At 48.8% G+C, this 25,164-nt stretch overlaps 2 protein-coding genes across 2 annotated transcripts; one reads left to right on the forward strand and one right to left on the reverse strand.

The window, feature by feature from the left end:
- Window positions 1-388: 388 nt before the first annotated feature.
- On the reverse strand, window positions 389-8,192 carry LOC124479871 (pyruvate dehydrogenase (acetyl-transferring) kinase isozyme 2, mitochondrial-like). The gene is made up of 11 exons (XM_047038809.1): window positions 7,948-8,192; window positions 7,108-7,249; window positions 5,327-5,398; window positions 5,059-5,243; window positions 4,123-4,212; window positions 3,875-3,952; window positions 3,563-3,639; window positions 3,358-3,456; window positions 2,586-2,696; window positions 2,313-2,426; window positions 389-1,971 (listed from the first exon to the last, which is right to left on the reverse strand). Exons 1-11 carry the CDS (start codon window positions 8,063-8,065, stop codon window positions 1,828-1,830), a joined length of 1,230 nt encoding a protein of 409 aa, XP_046894765.1. The 5' UTR covers window positions 8,066-8,192; the 3' UTR covers window positions 389-1,827.
- Window positions 8,193-18,342: 10,150 nt separating this feature from the next.
- On the forward strand, window positions 18,343-24,895 carry LOC124479545 (TANK-binding kinase 1-binding protein 1-like). The gene is given in 11 exon segments (XM_047038321.1): window positions 18,343-18,573; window positions 18,989-19,114; window positions 19,832-19,936; window positions 20,097-20,247; window positions 20,381-20,562; window positions 20,655-20,716; window positions 20,890-21,005; window positions 21,580-21,662; window positions 21,664-22,035; window positions 22,258-22,518; window positions 22,630-24,895. Coding segments are annotated over 11 exon segments (1,818 nt in total). The 3' UTR covers window positions 22,759-24,895.
- Window positions 24,896-25,164: the final 269 nt, after the last annotated feature.

Here is a 25,164-nt window from a genome sequence, read left to right on the forward strand (position 1 = left end):
TGTCTGTGTCCCTGTGATTGGCTGGTGGCCACCGTCTGACAGCAGCACAGATTGATTGCTTCCTCGGGCAGGGTCTCCACCCCCTTTCTCCCTTATCGTACACGGATACAGTACGATGACTCACACAAACATCCACGGCTCTGCTAGAAAGTGCCTGTTGTCTGCTGACCCAGGAACAGCTTGCTCGGCCTTCCTGCTCATGGTGACTGAGGAGAGAGAATGCTGACACCGAACCTGAGTCAGCGGAACAGCATGGTAGCGTCGACTTGGGACTCCTTAGCTTACACTGGTACTGAGAACAGCACACAAGACTGGTGGTTAACCATTGACACTGACAGTTTAACCGAGACCAGAACTCTGTCAAATCAAGACAACATAAATAATTTTATATCCAACATGGTTTATTTTGAATTAACTTTATTTAAAAAAATAGATCACCTTCCAAATATACATTTCTTTCCACTAAAGTTTAGTATAACCAAAATAAACCCAAAAAGTAGGCTACTTGGCACATGATAGAAACACAGTTTCTAGGTCAATTCCAACAAGGCACGTATATACACACACACACACACATAATACACTATGTTTGCATCAAAGATCACATGGAGCCATTTTGTGCTCTATGCTCAAACAAACAGGACAAACCGTTGCTGCAGTGGCCCCAGTAACTAACTCTTATAGAGCAGGCATCACGAAAAACACTGCCTGTTACGACAAAGGCATGGAACTATATCCCAAACACATCAAATAATACATTCTCAACTGTCTCTTATGCAATACAGGTTCTTTATCAAGCAAAGGAAATAAGTTGCATAGATATTGTACCACTGACCATATCACACCAAAATAGGTCCATTAAGGAAATGTTTTATATTTCCTGACAAAATCACAATAGGCTTATACAGTATTTGTGTACAATCTTTAGTCTTCATGCATTGGCACTTAACAAGCTCTAAGTACTACAGCTGACTTGAAATGTGGGCCATTTTAAACGTACTGAAACTTTTGAACTAACAGGAGACCCTTTGATCGTTTGTTACCTTGTAAAAGGTCCATCCTAATGAAAGGTCACAGCCTGTCATATCTGCCCTGACTGAGTCAGGGCATGGGCTGTTTGTCACAAACACTGATAACCGCTCACTCCATTCCACATTGCACGTAGGAGTCGTTTTGTTCCTACTCTGATAAGGACTCTAATAGTCTGAGCTTTTCAAAATGTGGATAGGGTCAAACCAATCTCTCGACTGGACTGCATTTCAAACCTCCAAACTTGGACACTGTCTATCTTTTTTCCATCCAAAACGAAAGCACTTCTTACATTCCCATGTCTCTGACCATCCATCTCCCCCGGATCATGACTTTTTCCTGGGTCTACCACGCCTCCCAGCCCACCTCCAGCCTCTCTATCTGGGCTATGAAGTTCCTGCTCTGGGCCTTGGCCTGGGTGGACTATCCTCATCCTACTGCCCACAATATGCCTCACATTTGAACTTGCTAGGGTTGACTCTAATGTCACTTTGGACAATGGCCTTCTAAGGTACTGGCTATATCTTTCAACCTCCCTTCACAGGCACACAAATCAACGACAAGAAAGCGAGATTCCCTGAAACAGGAAACCATAACTGTTCACGGGGGCTAAAGCTGTCCAATCAAGGGGGGGGGGGGGGGGGGGGGGGGGGGGGGGGGGTCTTTCATCACATCTTGACTTCCTCCAGGATTGGACGCGTTTCGCGGCGTTCACGCCCAGCGCCGCCTCAGCATAATGGTCCCATCGTGCCCAGCGGGAGCCGGGCCTCTTGGTCGGGGTTGTGTGAGGCCGCAGCCTCACTTGGAGGCCCGGTAGACGGCGAGGTTTAGAGGCTCCTTGCTGGGGACGCACCAGTCGTCGGCCTCCAGGTTCACCTTGTAGTGGCGCAGCGCCGTTTGGTTGAACACCGGAAGCCTCTCTACGGAGTCCGTCGACAGGGCCTGGGTGACAGAGGCAAGGGGGGGGGGGAGGGCAAGGTTAGCGATAAACGCTGTTACCTTGAATGACATGCAACGTTATTTCACGTCGTACGAGAGATTTGTCACGTGGTCGTTGAAGCAAAGTGCGGGGAGGTGGTGTGTGTGTGTGTGTTTTCGTATTGTGTATTCGTGTAGTGTCAAGAGTCCAAAGTTGACTGATTTCTCTACTGGAGCAGGTGAATGGTCAGGGGTGTGGTCCTTGTGTATGCAGCCTTGCTGTGTGTGGGAGGAGGCATGGGGAGACCGTCTGGGGCCGTGTGAGCGGGGTGGGAAGGGTGCGGACGCGCCCCGCGGCCTCCTACCTTCATGTGGACGACCGCGTCTGTGCCGTGACCCTCCATGGAGAAGAGCTGGAGGTCGCCCTGGAAGTAGCGAGCGTACAGGCGCGAGATGGGGAGACCGTAGCCGAAACCAGCCTGGAGGAAGAGGCGGAGGAGGGGGTTAGGGCTAACGTCAACATGGACCGGTCTGAGGTTGACCCAGCTATGATATGAGTTAGTCGGATTGCGTCCGAGTTCAAAAACTAAGAGTCACACTAAGAGTATGAAGTGTGTGTGTTGGTGTTTGTGTCTTACCAGTGGGGCTCTCTGGTGGTCCCCGAAGTTGGGCCTGGGAGCAGTGGAGTACATGTAGCTGAAGAGCCTATCGATCTTCCGGAAGGGAACTCCACCACCTCTGTCACTCATCTGAGAGAGAGAGAGAGAGAGAGAGACAGAGAGAGAGAGAGAGAGGGGGGGGGGGGGGGGGGGGGGGGGAGAGAACGAGGGAGAGAGATGTAAGACCTGAGCCTGATTGTGATGTCACACAGGGATCACAATGTGGGTCAGAGTTGAGGGGGAACATTCAGGGGTTGTTAAGATGAATCACAGCACAGAGAACTTGACCAGGCTAACCCTGGAGTGATATGGATTAGAATGGGCTTGAGCCCTGCCCATTCATAACAGTCATTAGTGTCCTTCCTCAACAGTCCTGCTCTGATGCTGTTATGACCTCATATTCCACCCCTGCCGTTCCAAGTGCGGGAGAGGTGAACTGTATTAACCAATAGTGGGCTGAGTTGATCCTTTCTAAATATGGTTGTGTTGCATACAAAGCCATCTTTTACAAACTATTAACTCCCAGTTCAAGGATTTACTCAGTTACCTGTACGTAACCTAAATAACAGTCACATACAAGGAGTATTTTAGCGAATGAACACCAACACGATGTTTGAGATTAGATTTGGCAGTTCTATTTTTAGTTTGCTGTCATAAGGTGCTCAGAAGCCAATGTGCACTATGTCCAGGGCGGTTACTCGTAACCAGGTCACTGATTGCAAGATCTCCATGGCGATGTGATGTCACTCACCTTGATTGTCAGGTCCTCTCCACCAAGCGTGACCATGACTCTGATGGCGGGGAGAGAGCCGTGGGCTTCGTGGTTCTCAACGGTGGCTCTCATGGCATTCTTCAGGAGGTTAGGGAAGGAAAAAGAGTGTTAGGGTTTTTTTTTTGTCGAATGACCAAAGTCGTTGAGCGCGCCCGACGATCGCTCATACAACGAGACGCCTCACCTTAAAGAGCTCGAACAGCATGTGGTAGAGATGAGAGGGGATGTAGGAGATCTGGATGGGTTCTCTGAGGCAGTTGGCTGGAAAGGAACAACAGGAAAGGATGAACACACTGAGGGGTGTTTTGGAACCAGTGCTTATTGCTACTGATACCTTGATAGACCTTGTTTTGTCACTTGTGTACAGACAGATGGAGTCAAGGGGAATGTGAAACAATGATAAACAGACTAGTCTCGGTGGTTGTGGTTTGGCTTTGCTTTGGGAAGAATGTGTGCTCGTGTGTGTGTGTGTGTGTGAGGAAGGGAGGTGTCTTACCGTTGACCTCCGTCAAATCCAGCTCAGGTGCGCCTAGGTAATACTGCTCACACAGCATCTTAGCACTCTCATAGGCGTCTGGAGGGAGGGAGGGAGAGGGGGAGAGATAGGGGGAGGGAGAGGGGGAGAGATAGGGGAAGTACAAGAAGACAGGTTAGGAAACAACAGATTGTGTTTATTCAAAACAGATTCAGCCAGTGGACCTCCAGCTGGGCCGGTCTCCAGCAGGGCTGCTGTTCTCTGCTTACCTCGGACAACCTCTGTGACATCACACTGGGAGTCGATGCAGCCTATGGTGTTGGGGTGAGCTGGGTTGGTGTTCCCGTCGAAAATAAGAGCTGCAGGAGGCATGGGGAGGGAGGGAGAGAGTTAGATGGGGTGGACAGGCTGCAGCCAGTGCCGGTGAATGATTGACAGATTAAGTCTGGGACATTCAGAAGGGGCAGCCAGGCAGTGCTGTGGTGGACTTTCCACTGTAAAGACCTGGCTATCTGAGCCACACCAAGGCCAGTAAACACTCACTCACTACAAGAACCAGTCCTGTCAGCCCTGTACCTGTTTACAAGCTTACCCAAACCCTGCTCCTGTGGTCTTACTGTGGGAGACCGAGGTTAGGGCACTAGAATAAGTCTCTCTTTCCATCGCCCTCACTCTCCACTCTGAGACAGTTGAAAGAGTCTACATCAGCACATTTCAAATATGTGTGCCAATGTTTCCGTGCCAAGCCTTGGATAATCAGTGCCAGGTGTACGGTGGGCACCAAGCCTGCAGCTAACCCAATTAGACCAACACTTGGATGGTTGTCAAAGTTACGGTGTCAACATTCATCTTAGCTGTAAATCCCTCCTTCATGGCCAGGGTGGAACGGATGGGCTGAATTCTGCCATGGTAGCACAAGGCTCACTCCCTTGTATTAGAACGATCAACGCCAGATTGATTTGAGCCTGTCGGAAGGCATAACCCGTCTTTGTCTTAAAGCAATACCAGTTCATTAACAATTCTTAAGGCACAACCAGCTCCATTCAAACCACCAACCGACCTGGCAAGCTCGCTTGGAATTCATTCATGTCACTATGTTTCAGGATGGCGGGAATAAAACAACTTTTGTCCCTCTCCCCAGGGGGTGTTCCTATTCTGCCGGCTGCCCGTGATTTGGAGAGCGTGGGGAAGGGGGCGGGGCTTACAGTGCTGGTTGATGAGCATGCGTATGGAGATGCGGCTCATGTAGAAGCGGTCCAGGAAGTACTGGATGTTCTGGCTGGTGACCGGGTCCTGTCCGAAGGCGTCTTTGTACTCGATGATGCCCTGGGCCATGGTTGGCACCACGTCGTTGTGTCTGTTCCGGATGGTCTCCAAGGTCTCCACAAACCTACAGAGGGACCCTGCTGTTAGCCGCCTTGTCCGTCGGCCAATGAGAATGGAGGGATTGAGCGTTAACCGGGGGGAACTCACGTTTCTAAGGCGCGGTGGTCGTCGGGGCTCTTGTCCAGGAAGTCCAGGATCTCCATGAGACTCTGGATGTACCTACAAGAGACACGGGGAAATATTGGATCAGAATGTGTCTACGGTATCACTGATATTTGTTGTTTGGGATTGCCTTGATCTTTTGATTGACCAGTGCATTGTTTTGCTCAGGAAAACATCACACAGCATCAATGGTATTTACATAGGAAAATCACCAATTGATAGTGGACAGGATACAGATGTTTATATGGGTCCAGTAGAGTCATAGTGGTTCACTGGAGTTTTTTCCAGCGGTTCTCTGTGCTAGCCTGCTTATTCTAATCCTGCCTCCCTAGACACCGTAGCTTTGATAGCTGGGTAACTGTTCACCTACAAATGCCTGGTCAAATCACATCCAGGGTCACTCTGCTTTGCATGTGACTGCTAATGTGATTGCCACACACCCTGTACCCGCAAGGAATGACCAAGAGACAGCAGTCTTTGTCCCAGAGTAGATCAACTCAACCTCAGTCATAACCACTACGGTACAGCCCTTCAGTATGGGTCTCTGGGCTATACCAAGGACCAGGATCTGTGCTAATCGAAGAAAGGGCCTCACTCATAAACATGTAAGAGCCTAATCAAGTTCTCCCAAGAGCACGTGAGGGTTGTTACTTTCAATTACCTCGGAGCGTTAGGAAACCTCAGGTATCCTTCAGTATGTAATGCTTTCACATTATTGGTACCTTCATCATGAACGTCTCCAGTACACAACTGTTGTTTTCTCTATGGGCTTGGCTCACACCTGACTCTGAACAAACAGCTATTCTCCCATCTCAGACAGTTACACTAAACCCTAGCCCCTCCTCTTGACCAATCAGAGGACAGTGCGCCAATAACATGTTAGCCCCTCTCCCACCCCTCCTTCTTCCACAAGTGAAATGGGTCGGGAGTATGTTGAAAACAGATCATGTATCATGTCAGGGTAGGCTACAAAGATGTTTTGTAGTGGGATACTGATATGTCAGGAGATTTCATTATTGCATAGTGTCTTTGACATTTGCTTAGCCAAATGGAAATGTATCTGAAATCCAATGAGACAGTATGTCTAATGTATTTGTTTCCTATTTTTTAATAACAGTTGCTTTTTAGGAACTCCATGTTCCCATGCAGCCACAAACAGATGTGTAACTGCCTTCCTAACACCGTGGGACATAGCTCGTGAAACTGTACCAGCACGAGCACGTAGGCTACTGTACATACAGTTAAAATGCCTTTAATGTGTTGTTTTATCAATCTAATTGGAAAAGGGTTTGAAACAGCGACAGCAAAATCTTCCCTCACAAAAACGGTGTTCGTATGATACAAAATCTACCTCATTTGTACATCCTTTCATAAAAGCAGCATATGCGTTTGACGCTAGAGCAGCAGAGTACACTATGTACGTTCACATAGACGCAACTGCAGAGCGTAGCACTGTACAACAACAAGGGGAGAGAACTGGGACAAAGTTCACTGCGTAGTGCTGTAATAACCAGGCCAGAGAACTATGCCGTTGGCCTGCGGGGGAGGGGGGGGGGGGGGGGGGGGACTGTTGTATAAACCATTTAGGCTCTGCTATTGTAACACAGCTGGCACTGACTCTCCGAATCATAAACACGTTTGAGATAACGTTTCCAAAAACATTCACGGCCTATGAAAACGAAATGAAACGTCCTGATACAGGCACAAATTGCGATACATACACGCATATATAAGTTCAAATTCAAGTTAAAAAAAATTGCGCTTACCAGCTTTGGACCAGCTGTACAGACGGTGTGGTTAGCAAGCGATCAGGTAGAAGGTTAATCTCCTTCATGATGTTTGACAAGCGGACAGGGAGCTCTTGTCGAAGGAAGGCAAACGATGTCTTCTCACAGGCATTAGTGGAACCTGGAGATGGTGTAGAATAGGTTAGTAACTGTATTTATGCATTGGTAACTTACAAATAATTAATATTTAACTCCTGGCTTTTTTGGCCATGTGTCTTAAGCCTACATCTGTTTGAAGTAGAGTGATGCATGTAGGTCTGCACATGCAATGTGCTACAGGTAAGTGGACAAATAATATATTCGTGCTAGTACTTATAAGTAATCATGCATAGGCTATTAAATCATGTATAGGATCATTACTGCTGTCAACATCAATTACTTTACATGGCCTTCAGTGGAGGAGATAAATATGCACATTATTGTAACAGAAGTTACGCAAGAATCATGCTCCTCTTGATGGTAAACAAGTTCCATATATGACCCTGTGGTGTGCTGTGCACGCTTAATGAGAAACGTAACCACATCCATACAGCTTCAGCAACATCCGATATATGCGTTGTAAGATGTCATTAGAATGTACTTATATAATCTACATATTAGTGGCTGCCATGTATTCAAATCGTGTCCAGGCATTACAAGAAAAGCTTGATTGATATTCTGCAAGTGTAGCATATTTCATGTAAAAATGTCACCTCAGTGCGCCGCAAAATTGCAAATAAATGAAAACGTAAGATATGTTATACCCATATCAATTCAGTTGTGCATATAGGCATGCCTTCAATTATTATTAACCAAATGAGAAGATTATATACTACTCACCGAAATCCAAAAATTGCTTCATTGACAGAGGCGATGGGGAGAATTTGGAGAAATGGTCAATGTGCTTTGGCACATTAGCCAAAGCAGCGTTCTTCATAAGAAACCTGACAAACTTCATTTTGCAAGTGAAGGGAATTTCCAATCCTCCGTGCAAAATATAACACAATTCCTTTTCGAGCTCGATATCTGTTCGCCTTAGTAATCGTACAGCTACCAATATTTGATTTCTGGAGATTCCGATGGTCGGTGAAGTCTAGAAGTATACTTCTCTAGCCAATGGGGCGGCCCGTTGCGGAGAAACTGGCCAATAGGATTGCGTGGTGGGCAAATCTTGGAAACACTCCAAACAAGAAACTGTCAACAAGCAATTTGTTGACTGCAACCCGTGACGCCTCTGAAATCTGAGATGTCCTTGCCGACATGAATGGAAACTAAGTTTACAACAGACAGCCTCATTATAAACTGCAATTTATTGTGTACTTTGCAAAATCCTGGCAACATTTTGAGAAGGGTGTCTTGACAGAGTGGGAATTTTGAATTTGGCTAAATGCCTTTGAATGGGAGTCCTAAAATAGGTGTATATAGAATCACGCACACAATAATGACCCACAACTGGGTGTTCGGCGATGGAATCAGCACTACACACCATTAGACCAACGACGTGAGCACCAGGATAGCGTCTATCTGACAGACCATTAATCTATGCATTCAGTCAGGGGTCATGGAAGTCAAGAGGCAAACTAGAATATTACTTTTAGAGTTTGGTCAACACTATGTATACAGAGAAAGTTGTTTTGCTTGGCAGAACCTAAACATTTAGGAGTCTCTTAAGATCCTGACCAGGGCCTAGTAACACAGACATACCTCCAACTCCAAAACAAACTGGGGATCAAGTACAGGAGAGAGGGGCCACTGTGTTTCCAATGACAACACCAGGATCACATCACAGCACAGAGAGAGAGAGGGCCACTGTGTTTCCAATGACAAGACCGGGATCACATCACAGCACAGAGAGAGAGAGGGCCACTGTGTTTCCGATGACAAGACCGGGATCACATCACAGCACAGAGAGAGAGAGGGCCACTGTGTTTCCAATGACAACACCAGGATCACATCACAGCACAGGAGAGAGAGCGAGCAAGGATGGCATCTATTAATAGTAGTGAACAAACAACCTTCAATGGAATACTCCAGGATGATGTCACCTGCCAAATTTAAGTGTTTGTGTGTGCGTGTGTGTGTGTATGTATGTATGTATGTATGTATGTATGTATGTATGTATGTATGTATGTATGTATGTATGTATGTATGTATGTATGTATGTATGTATGTATGTTCTATGACAGAGAAGATTGTAGACCAGGTCAGACAGTTTTGTGCTGCCTACTCCATGCTGAACCTCCTTGATTTGACCCAGAATATTGGCTTGGCAGATAAGAGACAGTGCTGATTCAGGGAGAGCAGTGCACCATAAACATTGGAGCTGCGTCCAGTTAGCCTTCCGAGCAGTGCCCCAGCAATGGTGTAGCGCTTCAAGAACACATAATCATTGACTTATTTCACCATCAGGATATTAGAGGGTTCAACACACCAGCAGGTAGAATGGACAGTGAACCAGACGACACTTGACCCTCCACATACGGTCATCTAAACAGCGCTGGGGGGGGTAGCTTTGTGATTTGATTATATCACAGATCTCAGAACAGTGGATCCGCTTGGTGTCCTCAGACAGACCAGCCGAGTCAGCGTTCCGCTAATTGGTCAATGGGCCGCCGCTTTTCCAGGCCAAGGAGCATCGGAGGACTTGTTGATCCAGCGCTGCTGGGGAGATGACACACACCAGATCAGAATAGATCCAGCGCTGCTGGGGAGATGACACACACCAGATCAGAATAGATCCAGCGCTGCTGGGGAGATGACACACACCAGATCAGAATAGATCCAGCGCTGCTGGGGAGATGACACACACCAGATCAGAATAGATCCAGCGCTGCTGGGGAGATGACACACACCAGATCAGAATAGATCCAGCGCTGCTGGGGAGATGACACACACCAGATCAGAATAGATCCTGCGCTGCTGGGGAGATGACACACACCAGATCAGAATAGATCCAGCGCTGCTGGGGAGATGACACACACCAGATCAGAATAGATCCAGCGCTGCTGGGGAGATGACACACACCAGATCAGAATAGATCCAGCGCTGCTGGGGAGATGACACACACCAGATCAGAATAGATCCAGCGCTGCTGGGGAGATGACACACACCAGATCAGAATAGATCCAGCGCTGCTGGGGAGATGACACACACCAGATCAGAATAGATCCAGCGCTGCTGGGGAGATGACACACACCAGATCAGAATAGATCCAGCGCTGCTGGGGAGATGACACACACCAGATCAGAATAGATCCAGCGCTGCTGGGGAGATGACACACACCAGATCAGAATAGATCCAGCGCTGCTGGGGAGATGACACACACCAGATCAGAATAGATCCTGCGCTGCTGGGGAGATGACACACACCAGATCAGAATAGATCCAGCGCTGCTGGGGAGATGACACACACCAGATCAGAATAGATCCAGCGCTGCTGGGGAGATGACACACACCAGATCAGAATAGATCCAGCGCTGCTGGGGAGATGACACACACCAGATCAGAATAGATCCAGCGCTGCTGGGGAGATGACACACACCAGATCAGAATAGATCCAGCGCTGCTGGGGAGATGACACACACCAGATCAGAATAGATCCAGCGCTGCTGGGGAGATGACACACACCAGATCAGAATAGATCCAGCGCTGCTGGGGAGATGACACACACCAGATCAGAATAGATCCAGCGCTGCTGGGGAGATGACACACACCAGATCAGAATAGCCGGGTGATTCTCACTTATTACTTCGAATTGCGCAATAAAGTTTGCCTGTTCTCCATCCTCTGTCAGCATGTTGGACTGCACTGACAGCACATGCCCGATGACAAGCTAGGATGTGACACCGTGCCGGGTGATTCTAAGCTGTGTGCAGTGAAACCATATCTTGGTTGAGAAAGGCATTTGAGATTGGCTTTAGCTCCTAGTAAAGTTGAACTTCCTTGACCTGGGGTAGCACATGCATGGAAAGAGACCACCTGGATCCTCACATTCCAACATTCATCTTGCCCAGAGCTCCATTTAGCCTGTTTACATGCTGCGGACCTGTTGTGGTCAACTGGATATCAATCACATTGGAGGCCCAACACAGCCAACACATGTGATGTTCTGTTTTCCTGTGCATGAGTGAGTGTGTGTTTCGTGTCTGTGTGCGCTTGTGTGTGTATGCATTTGTTTGTCTCAATACGTTTGAAACGATACATTGAGACACACAAACAATAATATTACATATTAGCAATATTACAAATCATGTTCTTGGTTAGAATATCATGGAGGGACTTTATTAGGTGGTCTGAAATCAGACTATAGTACACGACAGTCTTCTGTGCACATGTATGGCTGCACTCACGGATGACCTTCCCACACCAGAGATGGCGCACAACAACAGAGGTTTTGAGTCCAGTCAGTCAACCAACCAGTCAGTAAACCAACCAGTCAGTAAACCGAGGGTAGTTGAAAAACAACCCAGGTGTTATGTCCAGCACAGTCATTAGAGTGCACAAGATGATATTGTCTAATGTCAAAAAGAATGGAGGAGGATCGCCCTCTGCTGTCAAGTTTACACTCTGTTAACTCTTCAGTATGTAGCCGACAGTTGGCCAGACTCTTGCTTCGCTACTTAGCCTGTCGAAACGCTTCTCACATGCTGCAATTATGTTACAATGTCTCCCCCTACAGGTTTCAGTGGTCAGTGCAGTTGGTCCACAGCCCCAGACCAGTAACCCAGCTGGCTCTCTGTAAACACGGCTGACCTGGTTGGAAACTCCTCCAGATCCAAATTAAAACTTTCAGGCTCTGGAAGCATAAGTGGCATATTTTAGTCCTGCAGCAGAGATTGAAAACTTTGATGGGAAAAGAGAGTGAGAAGAAAGAGGAGAGAGAGAGAAGAGTTAAAAGGGTGAAGGTCAGGATTCTGTAACCTATTTGTATCTAACAATGTTACAGTTACCCATTCTGAACTCTCTTGAACATGATTCGACATGTTTTATCAAACAATTACCATCTTGGATCATGGATCAGGGAAGCAAGATTGTGGATAGTCATATCTTGACACAAAACCACACGATGCTCGGCCCCATTGATAATCCCATGAATAGGAAACAGATAACACAGTAAATTACCTCAACAATATAGAGCGAAGCTCGTGGCACAGCTGGGCTCGGGCAGTGAATGCTGCTCTCTTCCATAATTGAGATTAAATGAATCCTCAATCTATTTATACAATAATTTAATTGCGATTTGACGTCATCACTTTCTGTGTCAGAGGGGGAGAGGTGTATTTCTTGTGCTGATGCTGGCAGTTATGCAACAAGCCAGGAGGGCTAAACGATCCACAAGGTGAGTTATGTCCATTTAACACGTTAGCACCAACAAAACGATCAGGATATGTCATACATTTGTCTCTCTTTTTTCTTCTTCTCTCAAAACGGACTCATGGCTGTAGGCTTCGTAGTGGTGCTTTTCGCTGTTCCCGATCCAGCCCCTTGCCTTTTCCTCCATCCTGTTGAAAAAAAACCTTCTCTGCACATCAGACAACCGAGATGGTAGACGGGTTGGGGGGGGCGTAGCTAGCGACAGCATTCACAACACAACCACTGCTGATGTCAGCCGCAAATGAACGGCGATGACCCCCTTTCCCACAATGGCTTTCTCCCATCTCCCCGGGAAGGATCGTAAGTAGCTTTGTTCATATATTAGTGTATGACAGTGATTGGTATTCATTTGCCGCTGCAGGATTGTTCAGTATCAGGTTTATGATTTAAAGCAGCGAGGTATCTAAGGTTTGGGCGAAAGGTGCTAACTCAATGTTTTGGTTGAGAGCAACAGAGCGCTAAACGGGGGCGTACTCGCTGTCCAGCCATGTCGTACAGGTTACAATACAAGTGAGATCAAATCACAGCAACAAACGAGCGGTCGGATAGGCTTTACCGCAAGACACTTGATGAGCTGTGTTTGTTCTCGTCGGGTAGACACACAAGTCCCATGATTGCTCAGTGCCGTGGATGGTGGAAGCTACGCATTCTCTTGTTTACCAGTGGTGTGTTGCCGCTATGCTATAGTAAATAGCATATAGCAGCTTCCTGCCACTGAAAATTGCTTGTTTGTGTGAACTTACAAGGTGAGTAAAGCCCATTCTGATTCTGATTCGGTATACCGAACCGGAGTGTTGTAACGTTTGAGATCAGCACCACGGCACTGGATAGCAACCTCGCTGGCATCATAATGGCTTTTGTCGAACTTGTGCCGTCCACATTCCGATGGTGCTGAAAGCTGATGTTCTCTAGATATCACTGAACAAAATATTTGAGAAATCAAAACAGTAGGCCACAGGTTGTGACTGAAAATGTATTCAAGCAACCTGTATTACGCATTTAGCCAACCGAAAATTGATTCAGAAAAAAAAAGTATTCATGCATTTTAGCTGAAGATGCAAGTGGGTTTTCTAGACAAACATCCTATAAAGTAAGTTACTCTAGTGGCAAATCTTTTTTTTCAATAACCTGACACCAAAGCCATCTGTAACGTGAACCAGCCTCGCTGACCTGAACTCATTAGAAAACAGGCTGATTCAGTTGAATCCGATAAATGGATTCCTCTGTACCAAGCAGCAGAGCGAATCTTGCTGGCGACCGTGAGTAATAGACCGGCCATTAATCGACCGGTTGAACCAGACACGGGAGAGGACAGCGGCAGGCTGTATCCACACCCAGCTCATCTCCGGTGGGGGGGCCCTGAGGATATATCTGGGGTGAGGAAAGAACCAGGATTGAGCATCCAGTCTGGCCCAGATTAGGATTAAACAGTATGACTGATGTGGCATCTGTTTAGTCACTGCCTTGTTGGACAGATGAAAGTGACTTACTTCTATTACCTATATTTTGCATCACCGTAGATTTCGTTTGCGGTTCAAGACCTCCACCGCAAAGACCCGCTGTGTGTGCTGTGGTCGTGCAAGGCTACCAGTCGTGACGATGATGATTTTGGACAGTGTTATGTCACTGTTTATCAGGCCTAAAGAACTGCCTCACGGTGTGGGTGGAACTCACCTCCACTGACGCTTCCCAGCCCTTCACATGCACAGCAGCGGAGGCCTTGATACGGAACACTAACCACGGGTCAATCGTGCCACGCTGCAGGCTACGGAGTTCAGAGAAACGCTTCCATTTGGTCGTTGGAAGGTCTAACCGTTCCCCCGAATGGGAATGTTTGCAGGGATGGGTTTGTGTTGTGTCAGGGCGTGGGATTTACAGACTGTGGGGGTAGATTCTCCACCTTCTACTGGCCAGGTTACATCTGAAGGTCAATGGTGACGGGTGAGGACCCAGTTAAACGATTTTGCAGTTAAACGTCAAAACCTGTGTGTGCATGTTTGTGTGTGTGTTTATGGATATGAGTGTGTTTGTGCGTGTGTGTGTTTGTGTGTCCTTTGCAACTGTGTCCGCGGATGTATAACGGCCTCTCACATGCAGGGAATCTGTAGATAGGGTCACATGACACCCTTGGGACCGTTCTGGGATATGCCTTCCTCTCTCTCTCTCTGTCTCTCTGTCTCTGTCTCTGTCTCTGTCTCTCTCTCTCTCTCTCTCTCTCTCTCTCTCTCTCTCTCTCTCTCTCTCTCTCTCTCTCTCTCTCTCTCTATTTCCCCTATCTGTCTCTGTCAGTTACTCTCTGCCTCTCTCTATCATGCTCTCTTACCCCCCTTTTCTTTCTCATCTCCATCTTTGCTTCCCCCTGCCCCCTCAGTCTTGCCCCCTCAGTATTGTCCCCTCAGCCCCCCCCCCCCCCACCCACAGAGCTAGTGCACATACATATATATAAATTAGTGCTGTCAAACGATTAAAATATTTAATCGCGATAAATCGCATTAATGTCATAGTTAACTCGCGATTAATCACAATTAATCGCACATTTCTATTTCTATCTATTCTAAATGTCCCTTGATTTCTTTTTGTCCCATTCTTTTTTCAAATTTTAATGCTCTTATCAACATGGAAAAGTGGTTCGGATTTCTTCGTGCAAATATTTTTTGTTATTGAAAACAACATTGCAATCGCCTGGCTTTGACGAGGGGGCGGAGAATTGGCATCATCTGTGTGCTTGGCCATCAAGTGGTATTTCAGACTGGACGTGCTGCAATGATAGCTCATTTTACAACGACAAAACACACAGATCACTTTGGTCTTGTCAATGGAACCATTTGGCAACTTTTTAAAAGTAAACTTTCCATTCAGAATCTTATTGGCATCCATTTCGGCGTCTCGCGCTCGCCATCCACTCAAAACGTAAAGTTAACCTACTACCAGAGAATGTCTCATATCCGTAAACGGGCTCTGCTACTACGCTTTAGCTGGATCGCAAGCCAAACAAGTGTGTGGTGTGCCTGTTGTTTTGTTTCCGGTCTAGCTAGATCCGGTGTGGTGTTGTAGTTTTTCTAACTTCGGTAGTTGTTGCAACAGCATGTGAAAAAAAACTACAAAGTTTGCTAGGCCAAAAAGAGCGTTAATCGCGCAATAAAAAAATTGACGCCGTTAATTTGGGTTTGCGTTAACGCCGTTAATAACGCGTTAAACTGACAGCACTAGTATAAATCCATCCATCTGGTAGTTCAACACAACACGTTTTAAAGCTTTCTCTCGTAATTTCTGTCCATTTGTTGTTCTGAGTAATTGCCAGGTGCTCTCTGAGTGCTCCGAGTCATGCTTATGGGTGCAAGTGTCAGTCTTTACAGTCACTCAGCTGATGCCAGACAGACCCTCAAATAAGTATGTGTGACGAACAGCAGGGAAGGCTTCTTTTAAGCAAAGACAGATTATACTGTACACACAATTAAAAGATATCACACACACATTGTCACAACACACACACACACACACACATACCTCCTGTGCTCTACTATGAGCTCTCAGGAGGTCAGTGAAGCAGTTCCAGCAGGCCCAAGCCTGTTCTGCCCAGAGCACATTAGAACAGGCCCATATGTCACTGTCACATGGCTAATTCATACATTAATGTTCCTCCGATCAGCAGAAATGGACTGCGTTACCCACGATGCCCTCTGGCAAACACTCCGCCAACTCGCTGCACAGATCCACAAAGAAACCATTAATGTTTTTCTGGGGCTCAGGGTGTGGTTCGAATAACGGTGACTGTGTGCAATGTCAGTTGATGTCACGTAGTCTCAGCCGCCCCAGACTCTGCAACCAGAAATAGGAATGAAGAATGGTTTTTGTCATTTCATGGCTGTAGTGTTTCTGAGGTAAGACACACTTCTGCTGCATTGGTGCAGCCACATATTTGTGATGTGCAGGGGCGGTTCTACACGGGGGCCTACAGGGGCCAGGGCCCCCGTAAAAATGTCCCTGGCCCCCCCTGTGGCCCCCCTGAGCTGACAAAAAATCATCATGAAATGAAGAAGGGACATTGCAGCCTTTTTTGCCCCAGTAAATACAAAAGTTAGAGAAACATATCAAGGTATTGAGAGAGCTGAAGAGCTGGAAGAGGGAGAGCCAGAGCCGTTTGTATGATTTTAATGTAAAGCAAAATTAAAGTATTTAATGTTTAAATATCATTTGTTTATTTTTAATGTGCCCCCCTGATTAAACACTGCCCCCCCCCCCCCCCCTTGGCCCCCCCAGTAAAATGTGTCTAGAACCGCCACTGGTGATGTGTGTTTGGCTGTTGTCAGATAATAATGAGTGCTGAGTAAAAGCATGTTGGTTTGTCTGGGTTTTGTGTAGGTGTTACTGAAGTGCAAACGCTTGACCCATCTTGCCACAACACAAACTGTCTTTAGGCTAAACAGAGGAAACATCGACCCTTCCTGAATCATAACTCAGGAATAAATCCTGTCCAGTTCACAATTACGATTATCACAGGATCAGTTTTATAACGTTATCTAAATGATAGTTGTTTTCTAATGTCTAATGTCATAAATATTAATGTGGTGTAGTTGAGCTGTCCTCTTCGACCCTCCATCATCCTATTCGCACCAGCTGCCGTCCAATCCCTCGGCAATGAAGAAGCCATACATGGCAAACAGAGCAGTTCTGGCAGGAAGTGCCGATGCCTGGCTCGTTAAACATTGTGTTAGCGCTGACAGCAATGTGTCCGTCTGGAGTACGTGTGTGTGGGTGGTTAGGACCGGGAGATAATCGTACCACCCACCTGAAACGGTAGGCTGGCCGTTCCCTCAGGTTTCAGTGGCTGGGAAATGGTATATTTCTGGACCGTGTTGGACTGGTCACGTGTGGTTAGCATGATGACTTCTTGCGGTTGTGGAAGTGGAGGAACTGCTGGTGGAGGTCTCTCTCGGGGGGGGGGGGGGGGGGGGGGGGGGGGGGGGGGTGCATGTGGAGATACGAGCTGCAGAGATGATTCAGTAGCCTGCAGGCTTCCACCAGGCCAGATGAACCAGACCAGCAGAAACATTGCATTATCTTATCCTGTATGAACGCCTGTATAATTCTGATGGTCATCTAAAACGTGCCTACCGGGCTGGCACACTACACAAAGATGCTCCCGTCACCATGGCAACAGCCAATGAGGAGTGGGCAGGAAGGACGTGGCAGATGGACTGACCAGTAGAGACAGTCGCCCCACGCGGCGCCCGCGATGACCAGGGAGGGCATTTGCCAGTTGGCACGCTCGCCCCACACATTGGTTCCTGTGGGCGCAGGCTGTCACCCAAGCCAAGCCCCCGCTGGTCAGCCATTTGAGACTCATTATCACCCCCCTGCCTGGGCAGGCGGAGAGAGTCACTGTCCAAGAGGCTGGAACCAACATGGCCGCCGGTGGGTGACATCATGTCGCTGAGATACTGTAGAGGAGGCCTCGTGACACTCTGTCGTGTGTTCGTAGGGCCTTTGGGGTTAGGGTGTCTGTGCCTGTCTGTCTGTGGACTACAGTCGAGTCTTGACAAAGGTGATGTCACCTTAACCGTCAGTCTGTTGGTACTAAGGGGTGTTTTTGGTTTCTACACCCTCCTTGCCTCTCTGTGCTCCCCAGGTAACCACTGAGGGGGGGGGGGGGGGGTTCTCTCCTTGTTACCCAGGTAACTACTGAGGGGGGTGTTTTTCTCTCTTTGTTACCCAGGTAACTACTGACGGGGGTGTTTTTTCTCTCCTTGTTACCCAGGTAACCACTGAAGGGGGTGTTTTTCTCTCCTTGTTACCCAGGTAACCACTAAGGGGGGTATTTTTCTCTCCCTGCTACCCAGGTAACCACTGAGGGGTTGACCACATGGAGTCTCTGTTTGGAGGAGAGCTGGGACTGCTCGGCGGAGGGGAGGGGCTAAGGGACGACAGCTGTGGAGTGGGCGTGGTCTGGTCGGCCCCGCCCCTCCAAGAGGACATGTACCCCGCCTCCCACTTCGCCCTGGCGGCCGCGTACCACGACATCAAGACGCGGCTGGCCAGCCTGGAGCGAGAGAACAGCAGCATCAAGAGAAAGCTGAAGAACTATGAAGTCAAGGTAGGGGCTGAAAGCCACTGTCAGAATCCCTCACTGACACATGGGCCCGACACCATCCTAGTCCAACTAACATACCGGCTGATACAGAGGTTTCAATTCGTTGATCAATACTAATGCCAGCTGGGTCTAGTGTTTGTGCTCTTGAGTGTACTCCTCTACAGTGAACCTTCCCTCTAGAGCGAAAGGCCCACGCCTGAACTGGGACACGAGTCCATTCCTAATCCCCAGGGGGGAAGAAGTTTCCCCTTCCGTTGTCTTTCATCCTTCTCCTTTCATGTCTCTTCTCCATCAAATTTCCACCGTGCTATCAAACCCACACACTTCCTCCTTTTGCTTTTCTTTTTATACCTCTTTCATCTTTGCAACCGTTCTGTCTCAATTTCCTCTCCTCCCTTTGCCTCCCCTCCCCTCCCAGTTCCCTGTGATCAGTGAGTTTGGTGAGGACAGGAGCGTGTGCTACCCCCGTGACCCCAAGGACGCCAGCCTCCTGCAGTCTGAGACCACCAACCTGCAGCAGAGAGTCAACTCCCTCACTCAGGAGGTACGATACCCAGCAGAGACAACATTCAACCCCACTGTCCCCAAAGGGAAACTGGTCTTGGAGTATGTGGAGTTAGTGGAATCATATTGCAGTTTATCCCTGTAAAGAACATCAAGACCAATCAATACGCAATACAGTTGCACCCGGCAACTACACACCTTAAAACTATACATGGTCAGGTAAGCAGTGATGAGAAAGGAGAAGAGGATGGTTATTGGGGGTGGTGGAAAAAATGGATTCACATTCGAATCGCGATTAAGTCTTCTAGCGATTCACAAATTTCTATTTTTAATCGAATCGTGACCCCAAGAATCGATTCGAATTGAATCGTGAGGTACCATAAGATTCCAATCCCTTGTGGTTATTACATGAGGAGAAAGAGAGTGGAAGGGTGGGGGAGAGAAAGGAGGATGGCTCTCAGGTCAGCAGAGTGAGTTCAGGGCTCTCTGCTAAAAGAAAAGAAAACTGCGACACATCACTTGCTGCTCTTCTTTCCTGTTTTTCCTCCCCTCCCCTCCCCTCTCCTCTCCTCCCCTCTCCTCTCCTCCCCTCCCCTCTCCTCTCCTCTCCTCTCCTCTCCTCCTCTCCTCTCCTCTCCTCTCCTCTCCTCTCCTCTCCTCTCCTCCTCTCCTCTCCCCTCCCCTCCCCTCCCCTCCCCTCCCCTCCCCTCCCTCTCTTCTCCTCTCCTCTCCTCTCCTCCCCCACCCTCCCCCCCAGCTCCAGAAGAGTAAGGAGCGTGAGGAGAGACTGGAGGATGTGATCCAGGCGTACGAGAAGATCCACATGGAGAAGAGCAACGTCCAGAGAGACCTGGACCAGATGGTGAGACTGGGAGAAACCCCCGCCCCCCTCTGGAGGCCCGGGGTACTGCTGACACAGACCGGGATCTGATTATTGTGATATTCACATGTGTGCATGTGCATCTCTGCGTGTGTGTGTGTGTGTGCATCTGTGTGCATCTGTGCGTGCGTGTGTGTGCCAGACCACGCTAGCAGAGCAGCACGTGGCTCGTATCCGGGCTCTGGAGCTGGCTCTGAGGCAGAGGGAGGGCTCCATGCAGAAGCTCAGCTCTCAGATGCGCAGTAAGGACGTCCAGTACCTCCATCTCCACGCCAGCCTGGACGTGCCCCGCGGTGAGACGCCAGGACGCCTTCTGCTTCCCACACACTCTACAACTCCCAAAACACCATCTGAAGTGTGTGTGTCTGTATGTGTGTCTGTATGTGTGTGCGTGTGTGTGTGTGTGTGTGCGTCCGTGCCCCCCAGGGGCCGAGGGGCGTGGTCCAACCCTGCAGAGCTCCCGCAGCCTGGACGCCCTGTCGGATCTGAAGCTGCAGAGGCTGGAGGCGGAGCTGGAGGGGGCGCTCCATCAGGTGCAGGGGGCGTGCCAGAGGGAGAAGGAGCTGAAGGAGGAGCTGCAAAGGATGCAGCAGGAGGCCCAGAGACAGGTTACACGCCCACACACACACACTGGGACAGAGACACACACACACAATCACAACAGTAGATAGTGGTAGTTTGACGTCTGTTCCCCTCTCAGGAGATGGTTACACCCTGTGAGCACTGCGACGTGGCGTGGATCAAAAAGGCGGGAGATGAGCAGTGAGTGACAGCTTCCTGTTAGCCATCATCAGAAGGAATAATGTGGTGTGAACATATCCTGTCTGAACATGATGAAGAACATGCCTCTTTCATCTCAGAAGTGCCCAGGATGATTTGGTGGTCTCCAGAGCTAGCTGAGAAGGCTGAATGATGCTGGTGTGTTTGTTGTGCAGGGTGAACCTGGCCCTGGCCTACACAGAGCTCACCGAGGAACTGGGCAGGGTCCGCACCCTGGCAGCCAATCAGACGGAGATCCTCAGCAAGGTTTCCCAGGAGCAGATACCACCAGGCCAGTCTGACAGCCAATCACAAGCCCCCCCCATCAGTCACCTCTGACTCATATGTATGATGATACACACCTCTGTATCATCACATGACATGTGACGTGCGTAAACATGTCTCTCTCTCTCCTCTCTCTCCTCTCTCCTCTCTCCTCTCCTCTCTCTCTCCTCTCTCTCTCTCTCTCTCTCTCTCTGTCTCTCTCTCTCTCCTCTCTCTCCCCTCTCTCTTCTCTCTCCCCTCTCTCTCCTCTCTCTCTCCTCCCCTCTCTTCCTCTCTCTCCCCTCTCTCTCCTCTCTCCCCTCTCTCTCCTCTCTCTCCTCTCTCTCTTCTCCCCTCTCTCCCTCTCTTTCCCCTCTCTCTCCCCTCTCTCTCCTCTCTTTCCTCTTTCCCCTCTCTCTCCTCTCTCTCCCTCTCTCTCCCCTCTCTCTCCCCTCTCTCTCCTCTCTCCCCTCTCTCTCTCTTCTCCCCTCTCTCTCCTCTCTCCCCTCTCTCTCTCTTCTCCCCTCTCTCCCCTCTCTCTCCTCTCTCTCCCCTCTCTCTCCCCTCTCTTCTCTCTCTCCCTCTCCTCTCCCACCCCACAGTCCTCAGACACTCTCCAGCTCCCCAGCGGCGCTCCCCCACCTCCCAGCGGCCGTCTCCGGACCGCCTGCGCCCCTCTCCCTCGCCCCCCGCTCTCCCCCAACAGCGACGGCCCCGCCTCCTACTCCTGTCGGCCCGCCAGCCACCGTCTGCGGGCTCGCTTCCAGGGCCGGCGCAGCTACTCGGAGGTGGCGGACCCCTCGGCCTACCAGAGGCCTCCCCCCAGGCTGCTGAGGGACCCGGTGTCCACCTTGCCCAAGCCCAGGCCCCTGGGGGAGATGGGGGGCTACTCGCGGCCCCTCAGGGGCTCCCTGGCGGGGCTGGCTCGCCCGGCCTCAGCCCACAGCGGTGGGGGAGGAGCGGGAGGAGGAGGACGAGGCAGTGGAGGAGGTGGTAGCAGTCTGAACAGCAGTCCCCACCACCGTGCTCTGGATCTGGGCTTCCCTCTGTCTGCTGAGGTGGGTCTGAGATCCAGGCTGTTCTCAGGGACAGTTTGGACATTTATCACGACGTTTTGATTTGTATGCTTATTTGCTTGTAGTACGCAATAAAACAGTACTGCTTCACCAAGAGTGCACAGTCGATGCACAGTCGATAAATCAATCAAAACTTGATTTATGTACATTCCAAAATACACTCAGCACCGCATCTGACGCCCTGCCACCTCCCATCCCCTCCAGGTGCATCACTTCTGTCGCCTTGACGACCCCCCGGAGCCCACCCCCCTGGTGACCCCTCCCCAGTCCTCGGACGAGGAGGAGAACTGGGCGTGTCCCTCTCCAGCCACCAGCCCGCCACGCACACTGGGAGGGGCGGGGTCAGCCCGGGAAGCCCCGCCCCGCCCCTCCTTCTCCTCCTCCCCCGAGGGCCCTGCGACGCTCACCTGCCACCTGCCCGCCTACCTGAGCTCTGACCACGCCCAGTCCTGGCCTTCCATCAACGTGAGTGGCTGGCTCCCTTTGTAAACATTCCGATTCCGTCTTTGATTCCATGTCTTTGTGTTTATATATCGTCACGGAATGTATCGTGATCAAGTGTCGTCTCGTCTGTAGTTGTGGATGGAGACTGAGGAGAATAATGCCCGGAGCTGCCCTTTGTGCCAGCTGACCTTCCCCACCGGTTACCCTGACGACGCCCTCATCAAACACATCGACTCGCACTTGGAGAACAGCAAGATCTAGCGGCAGAACGGCAGATCTAGAACCAGACTTCCTGGACACCCTCACCGTCAAACGAGGAACTTTGAGGAACGGCAAAAGCCGTCCTCAGATCAGCACGCCGACCCCTGCTGGACAGAACAGGGACTACAACAAAACCACGTCCAGAAGCCAATATCAACTGCAGATCCTCTTTGCAATACAGAACCTTCAATGCAGAGGAGAGAAATCTAGTGTTTGAGACCTAGTAGTCCATAGTGAACATGACCATGCTAGTTTAGGGCTATGTTTGGGGTTGTGTCGCATTACTCCATGAAGTCCCCATGTGATCAGGTGTCTTCTTTGACATGCTTACCTCACTAGGTTTATTTGAAACTAGATTTCTGGGTTGCCATCTTCACGCTCAGTATAAACTCTGTCACAGTCAACACGACACCAGCTAGCCCCGTCTCCTAATATCCTCCCCACCTCAACTCTGACATCGGCGACGACAGACTACAGGCAATTTTCTGTATCGCATCGTCTATTTTCTCCCGCCCTTTGCAAGAAAAATACAGTAGACAAGGACAATAAGGAATTGGACTTTTAAAAATGGAGGATTGAACCGTAGAAGGGAGCTTACTCTACCTTGTAAAAGAGATGGTCTGGGTATGGCAATAACGTACCTCACGTTGATTCATTTGTAAATTCACTTTCAGGGATTGAACCATCCAGGGATGCAGACTAGGGGGATCAGGACAGCAGCTGTGTGTCTCAGTCAGTAGAGTAAGACAGCAGCTGTGTGTCTTGGTCAGTAGAGAAGCAGTCAGAGAAGTTTAGAGACTCGGTGACACACCTTGGACAGACACTTGGTGAGAAACGATCAGCCGATCCGAATCCCGATTCCCATCGCATTCGAGACGATCCAAAGACATGATGAAGTGACAAAGTGTTCCAAACTATTCAGCAGAGACTGAATCGAGATGTTACTAGTGAACTGTGGGCTCCTGGGAACTGGACAAACATGGTGGTGGGAGGTGACATTGAAAAAAGACCTTTAAGAACACAAAATGGAAAAAAGGCTGTCGTAATCAAGCTTAACTTTATTTTTTATTTTATTTTTTCTCTGACTGTTGCATCTCAACATCTTATATGCAGGATTTATTTAGACCCACAACTTGTTTTGTAGAGTAATGACATATAGCTTATCCTTAATATTCATCTTTCAGTTTTCTGTGCAACTCAATTAAATAATGACACATAAATAACATGGTTAAGATGTAACACCACTCATGGCATGGCTCTTTGAATAAATGAAAAACACAACGTGATTTTTAATTTTATATTTATTTGGAACTACACAATAGAACATTTGATATGGAGGTCTAATTTCCCCCACTTGTTTTACACAGACATTTTGAAAATGGATCTCTTCTCCTCATTATCCATCGTTGAAACATCCATAAAAAATCCATGTCATAGTATCAACAGATAGCAAGATCCAAAAGATGACCCTTACTTTAAACTTACTGACTCACTCTGGACAAAGGACTAGATTTGAGACCTAAGTAGCACATTTGGGCACACACAAAAAGACAGCCAGCATAACGAAGACCCTCCTGGGCCTAGTAGAACAGGAGCAAATGTGTCAGCCAACGGTTTGGGGGATTTAGAACACCATTGTGTCATTCAAAAACAAGGATAAGTAAGTTACAACTAAATATACAATTTACAGTGAGACCAGTTATGAGGGAGGTCAGCCGTTTTAACCCTGAGGAACCCGCACACCATCAGTTTCACACTCAAAGCCACAGTCTCTCCCTTCTCAAGTGAGTTTTCAATACCTATCCATTAAATACTCGGGAATGACTTAGAAAGTCAATAAGTAAAAGTGTTTAAATATACAAAACGTACCGTAAAAGGATCAAAACTTGCATCTCTACAAACATGCAGTCAACTCAAAAGAAAGAGATGTCGGATTTAAGACAATGTCAAAACTAAAACAGTAAAACCAACCATGTTGGTCTGAGATCTGTGTTCTAAACTTCCTGAAATGATGTTCTCCATCCACAGTTCCACAGTCTGGGCTGACGGCGCATGAGAGACGAGGGGTTCTAAAGGGAGAACCCAGCAGCAGTGTGGGAACCTCAAATCAAAGGAGGGGGGGGGGGGGGGGGGGGGGGGGAGACCCTCAATTCCTCATATCTTCCCTGGTCATATCATGGCCCCTCCACATATGGACTCCTGGAGGGGTTCATCCATGCGACCAAACTGAGTTTCCTCTCCCCACCCTCCCCGTCCGCACAGTGGGCAGAATAAGTAGCAGTTCCTGGAGCAGCGGATCCAGGGTGTTGGTGGCCTAGCCAGGCTGCTCAGCATTGGGGTCTGGGGCTCAGAATTGCTGGGCGGCTAGGCTAGTGCTAGGCTAGTGCTAGGCTAGGCTAGAGCTAG

The sequence above is a fragment of the Hypomesus transpacificus genome, chromosome 17 (assembly GCF_021917145.1).
Source record: "Hypomesus transpacificus isolate Combined female chromosome 17, fHypTra1, whole genome shotgun sequence".
Taxonomy (NCBI): Eukaryota; Metazoa; Chordata; class Actinopteri; order Osmeriformes; family Osmeridae; genus Hypomesus; species Hypomesus transpacificus.

Coding starts and splice junctions, on each gene's coding strand:
- LOC124479871 (XM_047038809.1), bottom strand. CDS start 8,065: ATGAAGTTTGTCAGGTTTCTTATGAAGAACGCTGCTTTGGCTAATGTG. Junction 3,953..4,122: donor TGTCACAGAGGTTGTCCGAG/GTAAGCAGAGAA, acceptor CCCTCCCTCCAG/ACGCCTATGAGAGTGCTAAG. Junction 2,697..3,357: donor GAGAGGACCTGACAATCAAG/GTGAGTGACATC, acceptor TCTCTCTCTCAG/ATGAGTGACAGAGGTGGTGG.